This window comes from Suricata suricatta, chromosome 6, assembly GCF_006229205.1.
Source record: "Suricata suricatta isolate VVHF042 chromosome 6, meerkat_22Aug2017_6uvM2_HiC, whole genome shotgun sequence".
Lineage (NCBI taxonomy): Eukaryota > Metazoa > Chordata > Mammalia > Carnivora > Herpestidae > Suricata > Suricata suricatta.
In genome coordinates, this window is record NC_043705.1 from 35,819,063 (window position 1) to 35,844,305 (window position 25,243).

At 39.4% G+C, this 25,243-nt stretch overlaps 2 protein-coding genes across 4 annotated transcripts in view; one reads left to right on the forward strand and one right to left on the reverse strand.

Annotated features, from left to right (window-relative positions):
- TCERG1 (transcription elongation regulator 1) overlaps nt 1-17,686 on the forward strand; it is a 60,101-nt gene extending 42,415 nt beyond the window's left edge. For all 3 annotated transcript variants that reach the window (XM_029942195.1, XM_029942196.1, XM_029942197.1), the window contains 8 exons: nt 1,603-1,721; nt 6,137-6,287; nt 10,340-10,504; nt 10,766-10,948; nt 12,885-13,064; nt 13,740-13,823; nt 15,323-15,423; nt 16,615-17,686. In XM_029942195.1, the coding sequence (XP_029798055.1) occupies nt 1,603-1,721; nt 6,137-6,287; nt 10,340-10,504; nt 10,766-10,948; nt 12,885-13,064; nt 13,740-13,823; nt 15,323-15,423; nt 16,615-16,816 (1,185 nt within the window). In that variant the 3' untranslated portion in view covers nt 16,817-17,686. The remainder of the gene's footprint in view (nt 1-1,602; nt 1,722-6,136; nt 6,288-10,339; nt 10,505-10,765; nt 10,949-12,884; nt 13,065-13,739; nt 13,824-15,322; nt 15,424-16,614) is intronic.
- A 1,293-nt stretch (nt 17,687-18,979) lies between these two features.
- Nucleotides 18,980-21,999, reverse strand: GPR151 (G protein-coupled receptor 151). Its single transcript, XM_029941598.1, has one exon. It carries the CDS (start codon nt 21,976-21,978, stop codon nt 20,722-20,724), a length of 1,257 nt encoding a protein of 418 aa, XP_029797458.1. The 5' UTR covers nt 21,979-21,999; the 3' UTR covers nt 18,980-20,721.
- Between the last annotated feature and the right edge of the window lie 3,244 nt (nt 22,000-25,243).

Sequence of the window (25,243 nt, forward strand, 5' to 3'; positions counted from 1 at the left end):
CACAATTGAGGTTGTGCTGTGTTGGATGCTGCTCAACATTATCTGGCCGATGTGTTCTGAGGGCTGAGGTAGAAAAAACTTGCTTTAGGGTGATAAATGACTGACTAGTTGAGGATCTCCTGGTGCAGGTAATTTTTAAGCTGGTCAGATTCTGGAAAAGAACCTTTAGTCTCCTGACAAGAGAAGGCAGTCCTTACTGCTTTCATTCTGAGAGAAATGTGTTTTAATATTTGGTATGTAACTGTTTGCTTAATTTGCTGTTTTCTCTGGCTGGTATGCCTCCTTTCTAATTTGTGTTCCTTGAGAGATACTACTTTACCTTTTAGAGCAAGGATCAGCAAAATTTTTAAATAAAGGGTCAGATAATAAATACTTTAGCTTTAGAGGCCAATTGGTCTCTGTCATAGTAGTGTAATTCCACTTCTCTAGTGAAGGAGCACCCGCAGGTAGATAGATGTGAAGGAATGATCCTGACTCTTCCATTAAAGTTTTACTTAAGGACACTAAAATTTGGATTTCAGTGAACTGTCCTGGGTCATAAAATGTTAGGAAATTCTCTATTGTTTTTTTTCCCTAACCTTTTAAAAATGTTAAAACTCATCTTGGGATGCACAAAAACAGGCGGTCGGCCACATGTGGCCAGCAGATTGTGAATTGCCAGCCCTCGTTCTAGAGAATGATCCCTTCCCTTTTGCTGAGGCTCGGGAGTGGCAGTGCCCCCAGGTACCTGGGATTGGCAAGGGAGATCTTCTGACTGACTCCTTCGTAAACAGCTTTATTGTAGCTGTGCTCGGCCCTCACTTCTATGCATACGTGGCGCTATCGCTTCTGGAACTGTGTGCGGATCCTTTAATAAAAAGAGAATTGGTTTCTTTCTTTTCTTGACTGCTGAATTTGGGTCAGCTCTCTCATGTTTGCCCAACCTTTACTACGTTATGTATCTTTGTGCTTTTCATCTTCGAGAGTTGCTCTTTCTTTTTTCCATTTGCCTGTTCTTGTAGGTTTGTGACTCAAAAAAGGAAATTCTCTTGTGTTATTTTATTGGCATTTGAAGAAAGGAAGTAGGTGTGCATGTTCAGTTTATTATCTTGTCTATACATTATGAGGTGGGAGAAAATATTACAGGATAGATGTAAAGTATTATATTTTGGTGGAAATAATTATGTCTTTAAAAAGAGGCATAGAAGTAATTTTAAACTATCTGTTCCATACTCTTAATCTTTTTTTTCTAGAAGAGGTTTGGAAGGACTGTAATTTATACATTTGATATTCCCTGAAATTTTTTTAATAAACATGTATTCAATTTGTAATCCGGGAAAATGAAAATTAGGAGACTTTTACCTTTGTTCTGGAAGCCTCAGTACAGCTTTGTGTGCTTGTGTAGCACTGTCAACTGAAGGTTCAGAGTGAGACTCTACAGGTAGTCTGCGTACAATTGAGATATCTTTAATTAATGCATTTTTTTTCTGTTATAATTTGGACAAAGACACTGACTTAGTAACTGTACTCGGCCCTTATAGTTTCCTAATAGATTCCATAGCTTGGTAATTAAATTGTTTCTCTGGAAGACTAACTTGCCCAATTGGTTTATTTTTGTGATAGGTATTTGATCAATATGTAAAGACAAGGGCAGAGGAAGAACGCAGGGAAAAGAAAAACAAAATAATGCAAGCCAAGGAAGATTTCAAAAAAATGATGGAAGAAGCAAAATTTAATCCAAGGTATATGGTTCATTACTGTAACGTTTCAAAATATGTATGTGCTTTCCCCTAAGATCAGCTAAGAGAATATGTTTATCTTTGGGATAATTGGACATGAGAAGCTTATTTGATTATTGGTTGCTGTGTTTCTACTCTTTATTCTTAATATATTTCCTTTAGAGGAACCTCTTGTGCTCTGTGAGAGGCAAAAATGTGTAGATTATATTTTTGTCTGACGTTTTCAGTTGATTGTTAATGCCTATTGAGTATGTGTAATGGACTGAAGAAGAGAAGACATTTAAAACTTACATGACCAGCATCATAACAATAGTATTTAGCATCATTTAGTGGATATCTTATGTTCACTTAAAGTTGTGTGCACAAACATATATACGTACATGCACTTAAAGCACATGTATGTGTACACACATTATCTCATTCAGCCTTCTAAAACAGCCAATATGATTTATGTGCTTGTCTCTGACCTTGCCCAAGTGAATGTGGGATTTCAGCTAGATTCCAGTGTTAATACAGAATAGTCTAAGCAAGAGAGAATTGGTTTGTTATTTATGATTTAGTTTTGGCAGCGGTGTTACTCGGTTGCTGTGAACACCTTATAACGTGGACCGTTTCTGAAACTGTAGGGTAGAATCATGGAGTGTCTGGTTTAAATGGCACTTCCTGTAAAAGTTTATCTTGTTGAAACAGCTACTTTTGTCATTGGAAGTAGAGAAGAGAATACTGTTTGAGAAAGTATATTTAACATGAAGAGAAACCTAGGGCATGAATACGCCTCTCAGATAATAAAGTTAATAGAGTATTTGGGGCTCTCTTTTTGGTTAATCAAAAGAGTGAGTTCATGGGTCAGTACTTGTGACTGAGTTAGAAAAGACATTTAGGGAGGCAGTTGCGTAAATTTGAGCATGGATAGATTTGTATTATATGGTATTAGAGAATTTACAATTTTCTTGGATATTGTGGTTATAGAGGAAAAGACTTACTCTGAGGAGATGCATGCTGAAATAGTTATAGATGAAGTCTCATGATGTCTACAGCTTATTTTCAAATGATTCAGCAAAATACATTTATTTATTAAAACCATATGGATTGATCTGACAATAACTGAGTCGCTGAAGAGATTTCTCTTTTGTGAATTTGACAAATTAAGTCTTATTCTAACCCACTGCCCTACGGGTGCTCTTTTGGGCTGATAGACTTGTTGGAGCAAGCTGTACCTTGCAGGTTACTTCAGAAAATAAAGCCCTGAGACACATAACTAGAAGTCTCAGCACTTGGGACATTGTGCTGTATTACTGTGTTGATACACATACTGATAATGCAACCTTAGGGATTAGGACCAAATTTAGTAAGTAGGAAATGAGGAGGAAAAACTTCAAATTGATAAAATATGTCCATTGCCTTAAATTCCCTTTGAAATGTGAAGAGACTATGTATCACAACTAGAGTTTGTAGATAAAAAGCAGTGGAGTTTATTCACAGGGGACAAATGGGAGAATTTAGTGCCTGTTTCTGTGTGTTTTTTCTTTTTGGGTGGAATGAAAGTCATACCTCCGAGGGTCAGTTCCTGGTCACTTCCCAGTTTCCTACCACTTCTATCCACCCTCAACTCAGGGTGAAAAAAAAACGGGTACCATGGTAGTCTTTTACCAAGCAGCGCTTTTTGGAGTGAAGAGATGAGTCATATAAAAGTCTCTGTATTAGAATCTAATACTAAAACTTCATTTTAGTCTTTTCTGGGGAAAAATAATTTTATATAATTAAATAATATTTGATTACAAATGATATAAATATGGGTAAAATAATTAAATTCTCACTTTTAGGAATTGATTTTACATTATATTTTTATTTTTAATTTTTTAATGTTAATTTTTATTTTATTAAAAGAAAATTAAATTTTTATTGTTTATTTTTGAGAAAGAGACAGAGTGCAAGCAGGGAGGGGCAGAGTGGGAGACCCAGAATCCGAATCAGGCTCCGGGCTCCGAGCTGTCAGCACAGAGCTCCACGAGGGGCTGCAATTCTTGAACTGCGATATCATGATCTGAGCCGGAATCAGATGCTTAACCGACTGAGTGACGCAGGCGCCCCTTTAATGTTTATTTTTGAGAGAGAGAGAGAAGAGAAAGAGCACAAGTGAGGGAGAGGCAGAGAGAGAAGGTGACAAAGAATCCAAAGCAGGCTCCAGGCTCCGAGCTGTCAGCACAGAGCCTGATGTAGGGCTCGAATCCATGAACCATGAGGTCAGACCTGACTGAAGTTGGATGCCTAACTTACTGAGCTACCCAGGAGCCCCGATTTTATGTTTTAAAAACAGTTTTATTCTTTAATTGTAGTAGCAATTCCCAAAATTACAATGCATGGTACTTGATTTATCATGAAAACAAAACAGATTTAGTGAACTTACATGTATGTGATCCCATTTCTGGGATACACGTTTTTATTTTACTTTAAAATTTTATTAAGGTTACATATCCATTATTCAAACCAGGTTTGCAATATATCCTGTTGTTAAAAACGATGAATTAATGAAATTACATGTTGTGAGTAACAACAGTTATATGTAAAAGATTATTAAAATCTGGGTTTGGTTAGCAAAGCTTCAAAATAGCAAATGTTAGCTGTGAATGGTACTCCAAATCTTCATTTGATGTTTAAATTTGAAATTTTGAAGTTAACAAGTTTTTTTCTTTATAATGAAAGTTGTAATATAATCTTTGTTTTAACACATAAGAATATATGTTCTATATTTGTGTCAAAGTAGTTAAATAGGTTTAAAAGGGAGAAAGTAAGATTTATTTTTCCCTAGTCTAAAAACTTGCCAAATGGAGTATTTATTATAAGAGCAAACTATTATGTAAGGTGAAAACTTCAAATATTGAAATACATCCAAATGTATGAAAGCTTTATAAGTGCCTTTTGTGGAGAAAATATTTTTTACGCTGAGCCTCATTCTCCCCCTTAGGCCTCATCGTTTTTCTGTAGCCTTCTGGGCAGTTTGCTTTGCTTTTTGGATCTCTGCATTGATGTTTTCATCAAATTTTTGATCAGCATTTTTTCTGTTCTGATTCACTCTTTTGTCTTTTAGAATTCTCATTATCTGACATGTCCTCAAGACAGTTCCCCATCTCCCCCAATTTTGTGTGCGTGTATTCTTTTGCTTAGATAATAACTGTTACTGATCTCGTTTGGAGTCACTGGCTCTGTATTTAGGTTTCCTCTTTTGTTAAGCCCATCCAATGAATTTTTCCTTTCAGTTAGTTTTAGGTTCTTTTTTCCTATTTTCCATGTCTTTACTGAAACTGCCCTTTAATCGTTCATTAAGGCCATGTTTTTAGTTCTTTGAATCTGTTTTTCTTAAACTCTTTCAATATAATTATAATATTTTTAAAGGATTTGTCTCTGCCAGAACAGCACCTGGGCCTTTGGGAGTCCGTTTCTATGGAAGGAAAAGTTTTTTCATGTGGGTTATACATTCTCTGTAGGTTTAGTGTTTTCTGATTGAATATAGGAAATGGTGGATTATAGAGATGGACAGATGTTCCCTCGCTCTGAAGAGTGGATTTTTGTTTTTGCAGGCAGTTCAGTTACACGCTGATCCCCTTACTTTAGCTTTAATTTAAGGTTTTGTGAGTGTGAACCTCAGAAGGTGGAAATTGCTCAACAGTGCAGCTTTTGTGGACGTTAGTGTCCTAATGCTGTTCTTTTCCTGCACCGCTCAGTTTCTGACATTTCTTTCTTGCTCAGCCAGGTCGTGCTGTGGCCGGGGGTGGTCTTTCCCTGCTCTCGTACCTTTCAGCCTTGGCTGTCTGTTCATGGGGAATTGCCTTGTGGTATATTTACGGGGTGCTCTCTTTCTTCCTCCTCTGCCATTTTAACACCAGACTCTGATCTTTACTACTTGTGGCTGTTGGGACCACTGTGCTCTGCTTGGTCTCAGTTCTCTGCACCTGGGAAATGGTCCTGCGGCCTGGGGCACTGGGCCTTTCCTCAGTTTTACTACTCTACCTGTTGCCCACTGTTTTGAAATGATTTGCCTCATGTATTTTGTCCTCTCTCACAATTGTTTGTAGGAGGACATCTAATTCGGTATGTATTCCACCATGGCTAGAAGCAACACTCAGCCTCTTGGTGTGGAAATAGATGCGCTTTCTTAAGTCTCTTGAAGCTCATAGGTTTCTTGCTCTCTGTTGTGTTATCCCCGTGTCATGCTGAGAGCGTACAAATGGCTAACCACATTTTCACCCGTGAGCCCTTTTTTACTCCTTTCTGTAGCTCATTGTTTCCTCTTTAAGCAGATATTGGGACTCAGTGAGTCTGTGGCACATATTCTTGCTGGAAAATGGTGTCATCTTCTGTACCTTTCTACAGGCAGAAATAGCTCTACCAAAGTTAGCACACTTGCCATTTTGTTACAGAGCTACTTTTAGTGAATTTGCAGCCAAGCATGCTAAAGATTCAAGATTCAAAGCAATTGAAAAGATGAAAGATCGAGAAGCCTTGTTTAATGAATTTGTGGCAGCTGCAAGGAAGAAAGAGAAAGAAGATTCGAAGACCAGAGGTGAGAAGGTAAGATGAGGGGATTGACAGGAGTGTGGATGGGAAGGAACTAAGCTGGGGTGGTGTTTTTAGTCTCATTCATGGGCGTAGATCACAGGACACATAGTTACTGGTTAGCTTTTTGTAAGTGCACTTTTAGAATTGTTTATATGTGTGTATTCTGTCACTGTACTTCCATAATGCTTATTTTAGAAACTTTACTAAAGTACATAGATTTGCTTTAAATTTTATTAATACTGAGTTTGCCCAGTACACCCAGAACTGACTCTTAGATCTGTCTACTCACTGGTGCCTGCTAAGATTCAGGATACTTAATAAGTGGTAACCTTTAAAACTTTAAAAGCTTTTTTATCTTTTTTGCCTTCTAAAAGATAGCATTTTAGTGACTTTCTAATCTTTTAGTAAACATATCTTACATATAAATTATTGCTTATCAGAAATAAAGGTCAGCTATTAAAGATTAATGAATTCCAAATGTCACTTGATAGCAGTGTCAGGCGTGGAGAGGAGCCCAGCCCTGGGGGGGCAGACGAGCGGGGGGTGGCGCCGGTGGTGCGTGAGCCCTCAGAACATGCAGCCTCAGTATCCCTGTGTGCTTTGTGAGTGAGTACAAGGACCTCTGAAGCCTAATCATTTTTGACATTTCAAATGGGCTCTTATTCCAGAAAGTTAAAACATCACAAATTCTATTAAGGAATGTTGTTAGGGAAGTAATTCCATTCTTGATGGGCTCAAGCCTCTTAACAATGTAAATAGCAACATTATTGGATGAAAAATCTTTTATCACAAATATCTGAAATTTCTTGATTATCTAATTTATTGGGCTTCAGTGTAGATTCTTACAGAATTATTTCACTATTAACCTTTTTTTCCAAATGATTATGCTTCTTAGGAAATGTGCAGAATTGAGTTCTTTGTAAACATTATGTATGCCGAAATTGAATGGTGTTAATATATTGTTTGCTACTTTTGGCTTTTAGTAATACTCTGTTTGATTAAAGAATACCAAGTAAAATAAATAGTTGATTCTGTGTGATTGCTTTTATACAAATTGAATGTTTTTCTCTTTGCATTTATGACTAATGTTCTTTTTCTAAACACTTTTTGTAACTATTTTGTGTATTCTGTTTTATAACAAGTGGATAGACTTTACAGTTTTGTGCTGTGCGGCCTGTCAATCATTTCAGTCTGACAGCTGTCAATCACTGATACGCAAAGTATTATGGGATTCCCTAGTGAGGAAAGAATTGGTTTCTCTGTGTGGTGACTTTAGCCTCCCGCAGCTCCGGTACTTTACATTTTTTTAGTCTTTTTCCTTATGAAGTGATGAGAGTTGTGCCCAGAATGTGTTAATTAAAGTGAATTAAATAGATATTGCATCTGAATAAACCTAGTATATTCAGCTTTATTTTCCTTTGATTGTAAAATAATTCTCTAAGTTATAGTTTTGGCTTGGTACCTTTACTAAATTTTTGAAAAAGAGGCGGGAAATTACTGAAGTGAAACTGTCTCAGCCAATGTAAAGAATGCAAAATTACTAACTAGGCCCTGGAAACAAATCTTTAAGGTTTAAATACAGTATATTTTATATTCACAGTCTGAGAAGTAGCTGGTTAATGAAGTTTTGTTACTTTCTTCATGACTTTGAATGATTATGCCTATGAAGTATATTGTCTATACTGTTTTTTAAAACCACATGTTAACTGTATGTAATTGAAAAATATGACTAGTGCTAGTAGCGTAGTGCTATTATATTGGAGTTTGCTTTCTTTATTCTTGTGATTCTCTAATTGGTGTTAGTAGTATTGAGGTAATGCAATTAATAGCCAGATAGTAAAAGTTTAAAGGTAATTACTTGTTGAATCAGAAACCTATAAAGGACATTGACTGTTGGTGAAGCAACCCCCACTGTTTTTGGTTTTTATTTTTTTTCAGTAGATATTTTCAAGGTAAAGAGTAAAATCATTTGTAGGTAGCTTTTACTGGTAATTTTTGATTTCATAAAAAATGCCCCTAAAACTCTGCTTAATTTTGCTAGACTGTTTTGTTTGCCAAAATAGCTACCTTCAAGATTTTAAAAATTTTGTTATGTTATAAAACAAAATTTTTATAAAATTGTGGTTCAAATAAGATACCTTTTGGAACAACACATTTGAAGTTGCACATAATAGAGTTAATCCTCTCATGAAGTGCATTTTTCTCTCTTCCTTCACTTAAATTTTCTTCTGATTAAATATTTTTGTTACAGTAGATTAGGCTAAGGAGACTTTTTCCCTGTTAAACTGAACAGCCTAGATGGTAAGGTACTTTGATTCGGGGAGAGAAAACAAATAGGGAATGTGGTGGGGTCTTGAATTGCTGCTGGTGGTAACTGACATGTTTGACACCCATGCAGCTGTTAAATGGTTCCTGTCATACAGATAGCAGCCTCGGTAAGCCACAGACAGCCTGTCACGGTAATACCCACAGTGAGAAAGAGTTAAAATTGAGTTTTATTTAAAACTCACTGTTTATACATCACACGTTTTAAAAACTGCATGATAGTCCTTTATAGGCTTTGTGTCTAATATTTCAAAGTTGTCCTAAGTCAATATAAACTCCTATGACTTGGAAAGAATCCTGTCTGATACAGCTCACATGTTTTATTTACCATAAATTTTGTAAATTTTGCTTTTATCACAGGCATCTAGGAATTTGGTGTTCATCATGTCAGATACAAAGTAGACAAGATGAACAGAAAACTTGTTGTATCAGTATATCAAATAGTTGCTTCTTCACTGTCTGGAAATACTGGATTTATGAGTATTTCTTACTCCTACAAAGTGAAGAGCCAAGTTCAGTAGTAAAATCCACAGCTGATGACCTCTCAGGTTTTAAAAAATTCTCTAATAAGGAGGAAGTTCTTTTCTTACAGTCTTACAAGTGTTTCCCAGAAATACGTTACCCTCTCTTTTAATTCTCTATTAGGGGAAATGAGAGGGTTGGAATAGGCAAAAGAATGTGATTCCATTTCTAATTTCTCATTCCCTGGGCTAGCATATTTAATCCCTGCAGGGAAGCGAGGTTCTTGACTGGTCTGAGGCCTCTGCTGAATTGACTGGCTACCTCCTTGTAGGAGCACAGGATAATTTAAGTGATACTGAATTTTAAAAACAGGTCCTTAAACTAGAATAACAATAAATACTTTATTTCTTTCTTCCCTATTTAAAAAAAAATAAGAATTACAGTTTGGGAGAGGGGTTCTAAGTGGTATATATGTTGCTAGTAAAGGATTAATATCTTTTAATACCGTTGGTGTAATTTTACTGAGTCAGTACTTGATTGGCTCAGAATGTTAGTTAATTCATTAACACTTTGGAGTTGTAAAGCATACATGTTTAATGGCTAAAAAGTACCAAAAATCTGAATATAGTTTTTAAAGTAATGATTAATTATGAACATAGAAATTCTATATTTTATATGTAAGGATATAGTATTGATTTTTTAAAATTAAAATAAAAGTTTACTCTGCTTTTTATTTGTTTTTAGACATTTGACAGTACAGTTTCAAGTTTCTAATGAATTAGACTTGCTATTTGTGCTTCTCTATTTCTAAATTCCCGTTGTAACAAACAAAAATTATGTTAATCTACTTTTTAAAATAAAGTAGTTCTTATTATCTTGATGTTAAAATGTAGTTTACTATCAGTTCATAAGCCTGAGTCTTATCTAAAAATAAATATAAATTCTTATTTCTAATAAAACGTAGCAGTGCTGAAATGAAAAAGTTAACAACCTAAAACAATTTTTTCTATATTTGAATAATTTCATTGGAGAAAATGAATAATCTTGAATTTGGTAGATTTTAAATGAGACTTTATATGTGTGTTGGTTTTTATATTTATCATTAAAGAGCGATTCTGATATTCTTGAGTAAAACTTATTCCGCTCTGAATAAGTGCATTTAAAAAGTTACTATTCTCATCTTTAAGGTAAGTGAACAGTTTTTTCTGGTTGTAAACATTTGCATATGAAGAGTATCTCATGGCAGATCCCCCCTCCTGATATGTTTTGAAATACAGATTAAATCGGATTTCTTTGAATTGTTATCTAATCATCACTTGGACAGTCAATCCCGATGGAGCAAGGTAAAAGACAAAGTAGAAAGTGATCCACGTTACAAGGCAGTGGATAGTTCTTCAATGAGAGAAGACCTTTTCAAACAGTACATTGAAAAAATAGCCAAGGTAACTATTCCATTTCTTTCTACTGTAAATAGGGAATAATAAAATTCTTAGTTGCATTGTAAAGGTATTTGCTGCTGTTTGAGGTTTGGAATATTTCCTGTAGGTAAAATTAATATAGGGATCTCTAGTACATGTAGTTGATTTGGAAACGAGGTACAGTGTTTAGGTACATTCTTGGTAAAACCCAGGTTTGTAATTACGTATTTGGCACACCACTTACTATACGGAAACATATTTTGATAATGTAATTTTACTTTACAGAATTTGGACTCAGAAAAAGAAAAGGAGCTTGAAAGGCAAGCCCGCATTGAGGCAAGCCTTCGAGAACGAGAAAGAGAGGTTCAAAAGGCTCGTTCAGAACAAACAAAAGAAATAGATCGAGAGAGAGAGCAACATAAACGAGAAGAAGCTATCCAGAATTTCAAGGCTCTTTTGTCTGACATGGTAGGTATTCTTCTTGCCCCCTCCCCCTTAAGTACTGGATATTAGAGATCTATTATATTGCCTCATTGGTGAAAATTTTAATATTCTTTAAATTGATTTTGAGAGATAGAATTTGGTAAGTTGTTTAATAAAGTGTTTCAAAATGGAGTGCTTGGTATTAGCACCATTAGCATAAGAAAACCATAGTTATTTAACATTTTCACAAGTTATTTTGTACATATAAACATGTATGATCTTTCAGTCTCAAAGATAACTTTTTATTCTTGATGGAAGTTACCTTAAATCATCACACACTTAACACGCCATAGTAATAAACAGAATGTGCTGAACAGAATTAAACCTTTTTCTTGGTGACTTAGGGTGATCGCAGTGATGATGAGTTTTTGCACATGTCGGTGGTATGAGGTCTAGACTGGAGGTGTACTGACCCCAGGAGATAGCCTGGAATTTTTTTTGACAACACACTCTTCTGCGTCCCCCAAGGGTTGTTGAGGTGTGTAGGGTCTTCTCTGTGAAGCAAATGCCCCCAGGCCACTCTGCTGTTCTACGTTTTGTCCCCTCTCTGTGTCTCTGTCTCCCCTGCTGTTTCTTTTCTCTCTTTCATAAGGACTCTTGTTGGTGTTGATTACAGCTGTCAGTTCTTCGATTTCCTCCTGTGCTTCTGCTGGTGTGTTTTCTGTTTCCACTTTCTGTTCTCTGGGAAGTTCAGTCATTCACTGATGTCTCTGCCTTTACTTTTCCCCAGATTCATTCTCTTCATCTCAGTCACAAAACCAGATCTGATTTTGTCACTCTCCGGGGTGCTTTCAGAGAGAGAAGCTTCTCTCTGCTCGTAGTGGTTGCAAACATTTAAAATTCTGTCCTCTCAGTATAATGTATGACTTCATACCTTAACTCCCCCGCCTTCAGGTTACGTTACCCTCGTTGGTTTTCTCTCTTGCCCCCTCAGCTCTAGCCTTTCTGCTCTTAACCTCTAATGAACCATGCTTACGTTTAATGAATTCTGTCATTACTCATGCCAGTCCCTCCACCTAGAGTACTTCCTAGTGCACGTGAAAACTCCTTTTTCAGGAGCACACCCAAGTAGCTTTTGTGTGAGGCTGACCTTGACCCATCTGAGGCAGATTTGTTTACTGTTCCCTTTGCTGCCCCGTGGTCAGCGTACACGTTACAGCACTTCTTAGGTGCTATTGCCATTACTTGCGTACTTGCCTCCTTTCTTAAAAAAGTTGAGTCCTTTGAAGGGAGGGAGAGGGTCTTAATTTGTTTTTCCACTACCAAGCTCTGTGTTTAGCTGACACGTTTTTAGATGCTTGATGAATATTAAGTAAGTGTTTTTATATTTTTCCTCTTTCTTACCTTTCTGTCTTTTCTGCCTCCCATATTTCTTAACATTGGCCGTGGTGTAACTAGCAGTTACTTGTCTTGCCATCAGCAGCAATGAAGTGCCCCTTTCTGCTGGTGGTTGAGTTGGCCTGATCAGTCACGTCTTCTCTTAGCAGCCATGTTAATTCTTGCTTATGCTTGGAAGTGCCACTTCCGGTATGGAGCTGATTAGTACAAATTTGAGCTCAAGATTTGTTGAGGGTTTTAATTTTCCTGAACTAATATCTTTAGTTCTATAGCAAGATATTTCCTACTTCTACCCATTTCTCCTACTGAAGGTTGGTAAGATGTTAAATAGAGTGCCCAAGTACAATTAACGTTTTTTTCTTCGTTTTTCTCCACCTCTGAATCCATACTTAATAGCCTAGGTGAGCTCTGAGAGGTGGGATTTCATGTTTAAAGAGGCAAATTTTTAGTGACCGTTGAAGGTGGAGTCACCAGAAGCTTCCCTTATTAAGTGTATCATTCCTAAATTAAATAAATAAGCCTTTTATTGTTGAAATGTGAAAAGATAAGTCTTCGGTAAGAGAATTTTTTGGTACGTTTTTAGGTACGTTCTTCAGATGTGTCATGGTCTGATACTCGGAGGACTCTCCGGAAAGATCATCGTTGGGAATCTGGATCCTTGTTGGAAAGAGAGGAGAAAGAGAAGCTTTTTAATGAACACATTGAAGCACTTACCAAAAAGAAGAGGGAGCACTTTAGGCAACTTCTGGATGAAACATCTGCAGTAAGTCTCTTATTTTCCTTGTTTTCATTTGGATCTTCAGAATAATTACAAAAACATCGTAGTGTCATGGAATTTAGATCTGATACTGGAATTCATGGCTTTTATGACACTTTCTTCTCTGTTTGTTTTTTTTTTTTTCCTTTTTAAGTAAAATGTTAAGGACATTCTTAACTATTTAGAAATTACTTCCTGCTGCAGTTTTCACATTCCTTTCTGCTCCTCTGGTAATTGATACTGTGCTAAGTTGTGTGATCATTGATCCATCCTAACGATAGATTGAATGGATTGCCTCTTTTGCTCCATTTTCAGTTTGGTCCCGTGGTCCCCTTCTTTGGCAATTTGTACCCTCTGTTGTTCATGTTTTCTCCTGATACCTGGTCTCCTTTTGGTGGTTGTTCCTTCAGAAGTTACGGTGTTTCCTATGGAGACCCAGGGTTTGCAGGTGGTTGTCTTAGGCCACCTTGAAATAGGACCATGAATATAACTCTTGTGGCCAGCAACAGAAAGAAGTTGTATGAAAGCCATTTCCTGTCCCTAACTGGTCCAGTTACATTTGGGCATTGTTACAGGAGATGGCAGGTCAGTGTGGAATACTGTGTATCGTATGTGCTGCTGTTTGACCTTTGCAATAAAAGTGAGTCGTATTTCTGTTTTCTCTTCCTTTGCCTTTCAAAGATTACCTTAACATCCACATGGAAAGAAGTAAAAAAAATCATTAAGGAAGATCCTCGGTGCATTAAGTTCTCCTCCAGTGACAGGGTAAGAGGATTTTGTCTGAGATTTACTGTCAGTTTATAAATATTACATGTGTGCTTAATCAGCACCACTAGTATTTTGATGAACTGAAATTGATGGTTTTAAGTGAATAAATAACTTTTAAGTGTATGAGAAGTAAATCTGAATTAAATGCATATGTTTTATCTTGCACGATACATTAATAAGACAGCACAGTAGAAACTTTAAAAATTAAAACCCTGGGGTTAAATCTGTGTTTTGGGATGTTAGGACTTTATTGAAACTGTAATTTTGATTTGTTGTGTAGTCAGGTCCCACTACATAGACATTTTCAAGCTGGCCATTGATACCAGGCTGTCAGCACCAGAGCCACGTAGCAGAGCGCCGTAATGTGATCTCTTGTTACACGCTCCAGAGATCGAAGTAGAGGAACCACAGATGAGTGAAGTGTGTAGGCCGAGCCCTGTTCTGGGACATGCTTGACCGCTGTGTGGAAAAGGAGCTCCCCTGGGTTCTGAAATAGCGAATGATGCCGAGGATAGGGTAGCTGACTTCCTCTCCCCCTCATTCTCCTTTCCTGGCTTGTTTCTCTCAGTCTAGAGTGCACAATTCCATAGATCTACTGTTCTTCCCCTCTTAACTTGAAAAACAAATTTTTTTTTAATGTTTTAAATTTTTTTTTGAAAGACAGAGAGAGAGAGCATGAGCAGGGGAGGGTCAGAGAGAGAGGGAGACACAGAAATCTGAAGCAGACTCCAGGCTCTGAGCTAGCTGTCAGCACAGAGCCTGACGTGGGGCTCGAACCCACGAACTGTGAGATCATGAGCTGAGCCAAAGCCGGACGCTTAACCTACTGAGCCACCCAGGCGCCCCCTCCCCCTCTTACCTTAAGGTGGATTGTAGCTGTTTGGACCACAATGTACACATGGCTGGGAAAGAGTGGTGGACTGATAGCTGACAGATCCAGTCTCAGTTTCTAACTTTTCTGATTGTTTAGAATTGGCAATAATCTTTTTTGTTATTATTATTATTTTTTAGCCCAAGGAGTTTTTACCCATCATTGCTGTTCCCTTGCTAGAAAAGCTGAATGCTCAGGATGTTAGTAAAGCTATGAATGTTAGCGGGGTTCTCTATAAGTTATACCACATTATTGTCTTGGTGTTAGAAGATAGAAATACCATCTACAGGAAATGCACATTTACACCTTAATTTGTTTTCAAGGGTGTCTATTGCTTGAGGTTCTTAGGCACACAAAAGGAGATACCCAGATAAGTCCCTAAGCACATAGCAAGCCCTCGGGTTTTAGTTACTGCTAGCATATTGAATTGTTCCTTGTTCTTGGCTTCTTTTTGCCTTAAAAATGTACATGGCACATTTTGCACTTTAATGAATGCTACATAAACAAAAATAATTCTTTGGAATTATTTATGATGTGGTTTAAAAATTACTGGTTTAATAAATAATTGATAGTACTTTTAAAATTTGTGACTTTTATGTTTTTTAATCTTACTGTCCTTTTGCAGAAAAAACAAAGAGAGTTTGAAGAATACATCAGAGACAAATACATCACAGCCAAAGCTGACTTCAGGACGCTTTTGAAAGAGACCAAATTTATTACATATAGGTGTGTGCAATGAAATGTTTCATATCCACAGTCATTGTCTTTACTAGTTCTTACTCTAATGGCCAGAGCATTCTATGCATTCACACACATGTTGACATTATTAATTTTTAGGAATAAGAAGAAGCCAACTTTTATTAAAGGCCAAATACAGCCCATGTCTACCTTGTTTTTTTATTTTTTATTTTTTTAAGAAAGGGCCCAGATGTCAATTCTTATTTTGTGTTACCCACCCATCCAGTTTTTTAAACACACTTTTGTTTTTACTTCACTGCTTTTTTAGGAGTACCCCCAACTTTATAAGAGTTGTATTTGTGAAGAGATTTTTTTTTTAAACATTCCTTCACTGTCCATTATCTCTGCCTCCTGTGAAGACTATTCAGTTTTGTGGAACAGTTCTTAAGCTTGAAATCATCTTATTTAAGCTCAGCAAAAGCTTTTTTCCCCCCAGACAATAGCGATTTGCTCGATACTTTTAAATAAAAATTTAAACGATAAAAGTCAGAGTTTCAAGACAAGATTTCTCTGTGACGTGCCCAACAGTTCCACATTCCCAACCGATTTACCCTCAGGAAAACAAGTTTATGATGCTCGATGCGTAGCGTTCAGCGCACAGGAGAAGTTTTGTTTCATGCTCCAGCTTTTCTTCCTGTAAGAGAAACTTGGAAACTCGTGAACGAAGGGTGTGTGCACGGGAGGACAGGTAGCGCTGAGGGTGTGGTTTTTAGGCATTTTGTCATTGGATTTTTTGGTCAGGATCCTTAATGTTTTGCATCAGCTTGGGCTTTTAAATTAGATGTGAAGTAAGACTTCTTTCTACATTTTTATAGTTAATTTAGTGAAAGATGTGAAAGTGAAAGCTTGTGAAAGATGCTGGGATTGGCAGCCCCGCAGACTGAAGTCCTCTGTTCATCCACAGAACAGGTACAGCACGGGCAAGATTTACCCACCCACCCTCAGCCCTGATCTGGAGGGACCGCCAGTAGGGGTGGGAGGGTAATTCAGCTTCTGAGGCCCTTTCACTCCTTGGAGTCTTTGCTGAGGCGACTTACAAAGGTGACCACTGCAGTGAAATTTTTCTTAAAAAAAAAAAAAATGGAAACACAATTAGGAACTAGATGGACATTTCCAGCTCATTTCTGAAAGACCTGTGAACAGCAGTCAGTAATTCTTGGACTTCTTTTCTTATTTCAGATCCAAAAAACTGATCCAGGAATCTGATCAGCACCTGAAAGATGTAGAAAAAATTTTGCAGAACGACAAACGGTATCTAGTACTAGACTGTGTGCCGGAGGAGAGGCGGAAGCTGATTGTGGCGTACGTGGATGACCTGGATCGCCGGGGCCCGCCCCCACCTCCCACGGCGTCAGAGCCCACGAGACGATCAACAAAATAACCCTCAGTGCTCTTCCACAGGGGTATCTTAATTCAAAAACGCTTGCATGAGCCGATTTCCAGGTTTTTACATGTATGTGCATTAGTCAGACTATTGCAGGAACCATCTGACGAACAGAAGGAGAAGCATTCGTGAACAGTTTCTGAACACAGAACACTTTGGAAATAATTTATGCTTTTCTTTGTGTGGCATGACTGACATACATACTCAAATATAGGCTGTCTCTAGTAAATCTCAAACCTTGAAGCTAAAAATCATCCTTTTACGAGATGTGGAAGTCAGTGACTTTTGGTGACGTTCTCTCTAGCAGTGTTAAACATGCAAGACGTAAGAGCATTTGTGGTTTGAACTTCCGAGATGCAAATACCACAGACTCCAAGAAAACCTAAGTTGGGGTTTGTTTTGTTTTGATTTTGTTTTTTAAAGCGGGTAAAAGAGAAAACACTGAAAATTGAATTCTTATCTTCCAGAGGCTAAGATTATTATAATGGACATACTTTTACCTTTGTCTCTAAAGAACACTTTAGTTTTGTTTGTTCACTTACATGCTTTGATTACCCCCTCTGAATTCTAGGCCAAGTCTTGTTTAGCCTAAGAGAAGATTTATTTAGTAATTTCTTCTCAGGTATGGAACCACGGTCATAACTAACATGTTGGCCAGAGTAGGACTGATGGTTAAACACGTTGTATTTACCATTAAGTGATCTTTATCAATATTCTGGATTAGACAACAAATTATCTTTCTTTGGTGTTCCCTGTAAACTATACTCCAGTTTGAATGTTAAACTTTTGTTTCTAAAGTTTAATTTTAAGATGTTTGAATGTTCAGTTTATGTATTTGAACTACAATAAACCAACTCTTTTTATATATGTGGAGTGTATATGATTATTGTTACATAATTCATAACAAAACCTTCTTTTAAACCTGTTCTTAAAAGCAGTAGTAACTGTAATTTGGAGTCAACAAAGAAAGTTGACATCAAATCCTAAATACCAGTTTTTAAAGGCTTGAATATAATAAATTATTAGCAGTATAAAAGGGAAGGAATTTGTAAAGAACCATTTGGAGCTCAGTCTCTTAGCAATATCTTACTGCTGCGTAGCAAGAGGGTGCTGATGTTTTTGTTCGTGTGTTTTCTCGTCTTGTCTTTGTTTGCACACAGTCGCTTGTGAACACCTTCTTGGCACCTCTTCGGTGTGTCCTGCACGTCGTACCCTGAACCTCCCTGTGACCTCCACTCGCTCTCTCAAGCTTTCCCTCCCCACTTTAAAGATTCGTCTGTCTCATCCCTCATAGATTTCTCATTTCAGAGTACCACATCCATGTTTAAGGAAAAGAGATTAATTGGATAACTTCCTTTCCCTTTTCTCTCCCACCTACTGTGATTGCACAAAACCTACAATGAGGAAATACCAGTAGTTGGTATGTTCCGTGCACACAGACACGGGTCACATGTACACACAGACTCATTCACAGTTACGTTACTTAGTGTTTAGCTTAAATATATTAAGTGTCACAGAAATTATGTATGTGAGAAACTGGGATTAACTAAGGTCCTGACCTGTCCAGTTGATAATTAACCAGACATTTCCCCCCTTTTTTCTCTTGTTTTCTCTTTTTTTGAAGGTCATTTGTATAAACCTACTGAGTGATTTTTAAGTTCTGTGAGGAGTGAAACTCAAGTGTTTGCCAAAAGGAGCACAACTATTGTATGAATATAACTGACAAAAGTGAAAGATCTAGAATGCTGTATTTTAGTCTGAATTCCACGTAGTGGTGTTTGCCTCCTCACTCCTTGATGTTTCTCACAGTAGGAAAGGGTGAAAAACAGTGGTTTGGTGATACCTAGTCTAATTTCCTACTTCTGTTTTGAAGTATTTGGGATTGACTGTTCATTTAAGGTGCATATCAAACTTTACTATGCAGATTTCTTTAAAAGATCAAGTGAGGACTCTGTTTATCGGGTTCTTGATGAAAACGTCATCATGATTCCACTGTTTCGGTATCTGCATCTTGGCGTGTACCAGCAAACTCCTTAAAAGTACAGGATACACTTTATCCTGAGCCCTATGTCAGCACTACGGTCTGACCTCCCCATAAAAGCCCCTCTGTGCTGCGTGATGGTTTTGAAAGGCACATTCAAGACAAAGACCACTTAGTTCTACGTCTTCAAAACTATCTGGAGTAAAGCAATTTTTTATTTATGAGTTAAAATGTCAAACACTGGAAGCTCACATTCAACATTTACTGTATTATATGGTGAACAATCTTTAATTCAAATGGTTCACTGCAATTTTCAAGGTAATTAATCACTTTGTATAACTTCTTTCACAAAACAATATTTGGGTTAAATTGTACTTTGTGAACTCGTGAGCCTTAAAAATTTGTAATGAACCAGGGAAAATGAAAACAGCCCTATCTTCTGTGTTAAAAAGCAAACCACGACCATCTGTAAAGACAAAATACCAAAAACCCCGCAGACTGGACATTTAAAAAAAAAATACAAATTCCTTCCACAGCGTACTTATGTATTTTAAGTTCATGGCTTGAGGGATCTCCTCAGTGAAAATACCCCAGAATGCCATTACTAAGTAATCAGGAATCATGGATAAATGTCCTTATATTTAATCAGGAAAGAAATTTATCATGATTGTTTTTTTGGGTATGCTTTACTTTGCTATAAAAGGAAGCTGTTGCCTTTTATTTGAATTATGTTGGTAAAGTGGGAACACAAAGTTTATTTAATAGTACTGCTTTTCTTTTTCCATCACCCTTGTGCTGCTGGTTTTCTATTCTTAACCAAAATCTGTCTTGTATCCATGCAATTTTCTTTTCCTACTAATTTTTTTTTCTTGTTACTCATGATCATCTTTATAACAATGACCCTGAGGTATTTGGGCAGCGTTCAAGTTCAGTCTTCAGGGGACATTTAGTACCATTTAACAAGAAAGATCACCCTCTCTGTTCCTTCTTTATATTGCCTTCAGTAACGAATACTTTTATCATTAATCACAGCATATATTTATCTTGACAGAACGGGGGTCCTGGGAGGAACAGGTTGATAGCAGCTTGCGGAGGAGTACTTGTCTCCTGCATTGTGGAAGTGTAGGTAATTGGGAAGAGAAAGGGCAGTTTTTAAAGTTCTTTATCCACATCAGAATTGAGAATGGCATGCTAAGCTGCTAAAAGCCTCAGACTTAGCAGGTGAAGACGTGTGGAGGCAGCTCTAGACAGACTAAGGGGGCAGGTTTTAGTATAAGGCGAAGTTTGAATTTACTTAAAACTTAGCCAGAATAAGCCATGCTGTGAATTCAGTCCACAGGAAAGTGGTGATCCTTATTCTAGTAACCTTCGTCTTGGAAATTCTATGTGGATTTTCATAAAGTAACTTTTTTGTTTAAGCAAATGAAGATAACTTACTAACACATTAATGTGTTTACGTTTTCTTAAGCGGAAGTAGATTTTGAGCTTTGGTTAAGTGAAAGAATGTCTGATAAGGCTGGCAGGTTCACGAAGAAAGTCAAAGTAAAGGAGTTCAGCCTTTGACAGAGAGAAGCTCCACCCCAGCCAGCCCAGGGGAGTCCTAAGGAGTACCCAGCGAAAGAGCAATTGTGAACAAGGGACAGGGTTTCTGGGATTTCTATTCCCCTGTGACAGAGCGTCTTCACACAACACTGAGGTTAATTCTTGGATAGCCAGGATACAATTCTGAAACAGCAGCGTGACTCCTAATGCAGTGTTCTACTTACCAAATGGCACATTTGGAAAATACACACTGGGAAGCATTTTTGTAATTCCTAGTTTTAGTAATTTGACCGTGTTCTATGGGGTAAGGTCTGCGGTTTTGACAAGCAGCAGTACATGCAAATACATTAATCACAATCTGTTTTGCTTGGAAGCTTATCTACTTATCAGTTCCTGTCTCTTGGTCTTCGTGTTCCCACGGCGTAGGGTCATTGTCTTGTACACAAGGGGCTGTGTCCCTCTCGTGCCAGAACTGCTCTACATCAGGGAGGGCGGGAATCTGTGCCTTCTCCGTTCTCTCTGCACCGGAGGCGGGAGAGCCAGGCTTCTCTTTCTCTGGTCCCGGTGCTGGGGACCCAGGAGAGGGAACGTTGCCGGGAGGGACATCTGAGTTACCAGCTGGTGCTTTCTGAGACCCCGAGGCAGTGGGTTGTTTTTCGGCCATCATCCATTTCCACAAGCCTTTCAGGCCTTCCCTGAACTCTTCTGACATCAGTAGGAAAATGAGAGGATTTGCCGAAGAGATGGAAAACAGGAGGACTTGAGACAGGGCTATGAAACCTTGTGGTGGCGCAGGGCCTCCAGCCTTCAGGTGCCATGTCCACAGCCAAGCGATCCAGTCGGGGAGCCACAGCACGGCAGAGGTGACAGCAATGCTCAGCAGTGTCACTGTGAGTTGTCTGGAGCGCATCTGGTTTCTCAGATTTTGAGTCTTGGTTCCTCGCTTCTGACACTGGCCATAAGCTCTCCAGAAATAAAAGCTGGCAAAGAGTAATGGAAGACAAAACGCCAGGAGAGGGTAGAGCTTGCCAAACATCGCCATGAACCTTTCGGCCACGGGGGGCACGTCCATAAGGCACATCTCCACACCTGCGTGAAGCCTGGTGGTGCTGAAGAACCACTCTGGCAGGGGTAGCAGGCTGGCCACAGCCCAGATGGCCACCAGCACGGACCAGATGGTGCAGTTACGGACACTCACTTGCTCGGCTGGGTCACTTGCGTCCATGAAGCACACTCTGGCCACGGCAACGATCGTCAGGCTCTTGGCTGCCATGCACGTGTGGGTGAACCAGTCAGAGGACTTGCAAACAAACCAGCCTAGGTCCCAGACCCCCTTGAAGTATGCTGTAGCCCGGACGGGTGCAGAAAGCAGCAGGAGAGAGAGATCAGCCAGGCTGAGGTTCAGAATCAGGGAGTGGATCATGGACGACTTTCCTTTCCAAGCGCCACGGAGCAGGACACCAATCACGCAAAGGTTCCCCATGAAGCCCACCAGGCAGACGGCCACCAAGAGAGCTGGCACGATGGTCCTCCAGTCCTCGGAGTCAGAGGGCAGGTACCCTCCGGCAAAGTGGAGGGGAGCCGAGGACCCGTTCATGGTGCTGGAGTTGGAGTCTGCGGAGGCAGCTGCTGGCATCCCCCTGCCCACGCAGCCCGGCCTTGCTGCAGGCGGCCGCTTCTTGTCTTTCTGCCCCAGCTCTTTTGCCTAGGAAAGAACCAGACTGTCGTTTGTGTCAAGTGACACGCTGGACCCTCCCCTTGCTTATTTCCCTAGAGCAGACTGTGGAAGGAGGTGGGTGCGTCTCCAGCAGGGGCCCTCGCTCATTAGCAAGCCTCGGGTCAGATCGGCAGCCCCGTGGGGTCCGAACCCTGAGACTCATGAATGATACATGAGGACAACGTGCATGTAAGTGGGATATGTTCCTGGGGGGTCCCGAGCCAGTCAGGCAATTATTTTGGACCAGCTGTTTCTAAAATCTTGACTCCGGTCTGTGGTTGGGTAAACGCCGCATCTGCGCAAGTCAGTCTTTTACACCTAAACCTGGGCCAGAATGAGCCAGCAGGTCCGGAGTGGGCCCGAGAATGTGCATTTCTAACGAGTCCCCCAGAGGGTGTGGCCGTCCGGGGTTGGTTTAAAGCAAGAACCCGGGCAGCTCTGCCCGCTGCGGAGGTGTGCCACCTTCACCCAGCCTACCCCCACCTGCGGCCGGCTGGGATCCAACACGCAGAGCTGGAGAAGGGAAACAAAAACTGCAAAGACGGCCTATGGAAAAATCAGATTACACATGGCTCTAAATGTAGTCGCACGATTGCAAGTTTCTTTAAGAGTGATTACAGTTAGACTCAGCTGGAACACGTTGAATACTGCGTCAGCAGGTGATGACGATGGTGAAGGCCACCCAGTGAAGAATTAGGCTGCTTCTCCTAGAGTTACCGAGACAGGAAGAATAAAAGCACAACAAACAATGTCTTTGGGGAAGGTGCCTTAGGCATTTTAAAGGATGTTACATGCTAAAGTGGGAAAAAGAAAAAAATCCACAGAAAGCATGATTCTAGAACCAGTCTTGGAAGTCTATGGTGGCCAGTGGAAAGGTGCTGAGGAGCTAGAATTGTGAGGCAAAGGGTTTGTGGGATTGCCACGAAGACACTCCCTACCCCAAGCCCCGTTGAACCAGAATGCTTTATGTCCGACGCAGAATGTGCTGGGCTGGGAGGCTGACCGTTGGGTTCTTACTAGCTCTGCTTTCACCAGTTTGTCTCTGGAAACTCGGGGGATGATATTAAAAAACCCCTCAAAGCCCGAGTCAACTCAGCTTTGAACGGCCGGAGTAGGCAGCCCCTGAATATAGGGAAAGCTGTCTGCGCTGGGTTTCCTTGTCTGCCTGCCTTCCCTTTCCTCTGGAGAGTCGTGCTTAGCAAACCGTGGTGGGGGCAGTGCATTGGAGGGTGAAATAATACAGAGGCCTCCACGGCAGCACTTGTGGGTGGGGGCCAAGAGGCCTGCTCCGTCCATGGGAGGAAGGGGGGCGCGGTGCAGAGGAACTCACTGAGCGCTTCTTGAAGCAAATGGACATGGGGTGAATCCTAGTCTACCGGTGTATGTGGAGGACAGTAGTTCAGGACCAGAAACAAATACTCCTTTATGTCACGGCTTCAAGCTCAGGATGGGCCAGGCCTCTGAAGACCTAAAAGACAAAACAGCTAAATGACTTCAAGAAAGCTGCAACATCACCAAAGTTTGATCTTTAAAAGACGGCTAGGGAAATTAAGGCCTATGTCATGTCGGTCTTCCTCAGTCTGTTAAAATGGACTCAGAGAAGAATTCCAGATAGAGACCAAATGTTTGGTCTGAAGAACTGGAAGCCTGCGTTTTTCACATTTTCTGGAGGTAATTTATTTTGACTTTTCATTTTGAAATAATTGCAAACTTACAGGAAAAAACAATGTAAGACCTTGTACAATTCATATCTACTTCATCCAGATTCACCAACTATTAATATTTTGGGACATTTCTCTCTCTGTGCATATATATATATAAATATATACATACATACACACACACATATACATACACCTACATATGTGCACATATGTGTACATACACATTTTCTGAACCATTTGAGAACTAGAAATGGACTTTTGAGTGTTCTTCCTGGATTTATGGATTAACCATAGAAATAAAAATGAGGGATGCCTGGGTGGCTCAGTCAGTGAAGCTTCCAACTCGACTTCGGCTCAGGTCATGATCTCAAGGTTGTGAGATGGAGACCCACATCAGGCTCTGTGCTGATTGTGTGGAGCCTGCTTGGGATTCTCCCTCTCTCTCTCTCTCTCTCTCTCTCTTTCTCTCTCTCTTTCTCTCTCTCTCTCTCTCCCTCTCTCTCTCTCTCCTTTCTCCCTCCGCCTCAAAATAAATACTCTTAAATTTTTTTAAAAAAATAATTAGAAAAATGAGACTATGTGCTTGTAGCAGAAAGGAATTCTCTCCTTTGGCCAGCTGTATTACCTAGTCCAAGTTTTCATTTGTCTTTTGATATTTCAGCATTTGTGCATCTAGGTACTGACAAGTGTGATATGTAGCTTGTATCCACTTTTTCTTCATTTTAACATCATTTCCATTTAAAGGCTAAGTGTAACTTAGCAAACCTAAAGGAAAAAATCGCCACCATATGCATTTTTTTCTTGTTTGTAAGTTGATCTTTGTTGATGACATATTCACTGAAATACAGGACTAACTGGGGCGCCTGGATGGCTCAGTTGGTTAAGCCTCCAACTTCGGCTCAGGTCAGATCTCACGTTCGTGGGTTCGAGTCCCGCGTTGGGCTCTGTGCTGACAGCTAGCTCAGAGCCTGGAGCCTGCTTCCGATTCTGTGTCTCATTCTCTCTCTGCCCCTCCCCCTCTCATGCTCTGTCTCTCTCTCTCTCTATCAAAAATAAATAAAACATAAAAAAAATAAAAAAAATAGAGTGAAATACAGGACTAACTTGTATGCATAGTGGACATTTGTTAGGTTTCCATATTGTTATTTATTTTGGAAAGTTGCCTAGTATTTGAGCCCCTTTCCTGTTTGAAAGAAGGGATCGTGGGGAGAAATTACGTGAGGGAGGCAGACTGAGCAGTACAATACAGAAATAAAATGGATAGTTATTTGGGATGAAAAGTGGAGGCAGCCTCCCACCCCAGAATATGCTGGAAGCAAGCCAAATGCCCACACTGGTGAATGGCTGAACAAATGGCTACATTCACACAACGGAATGCTATTCAGCAACATGAGGGAACGACTCAGGCTACAACACAGGTGAACCTCGGAAACGCGGCACTAAGTGAAAGAAGCCAGTTACAGAGACCACATGTCAATTTCCTTTTACATGAAATGTCCAGAAAAGGCAAAAAGTACGGA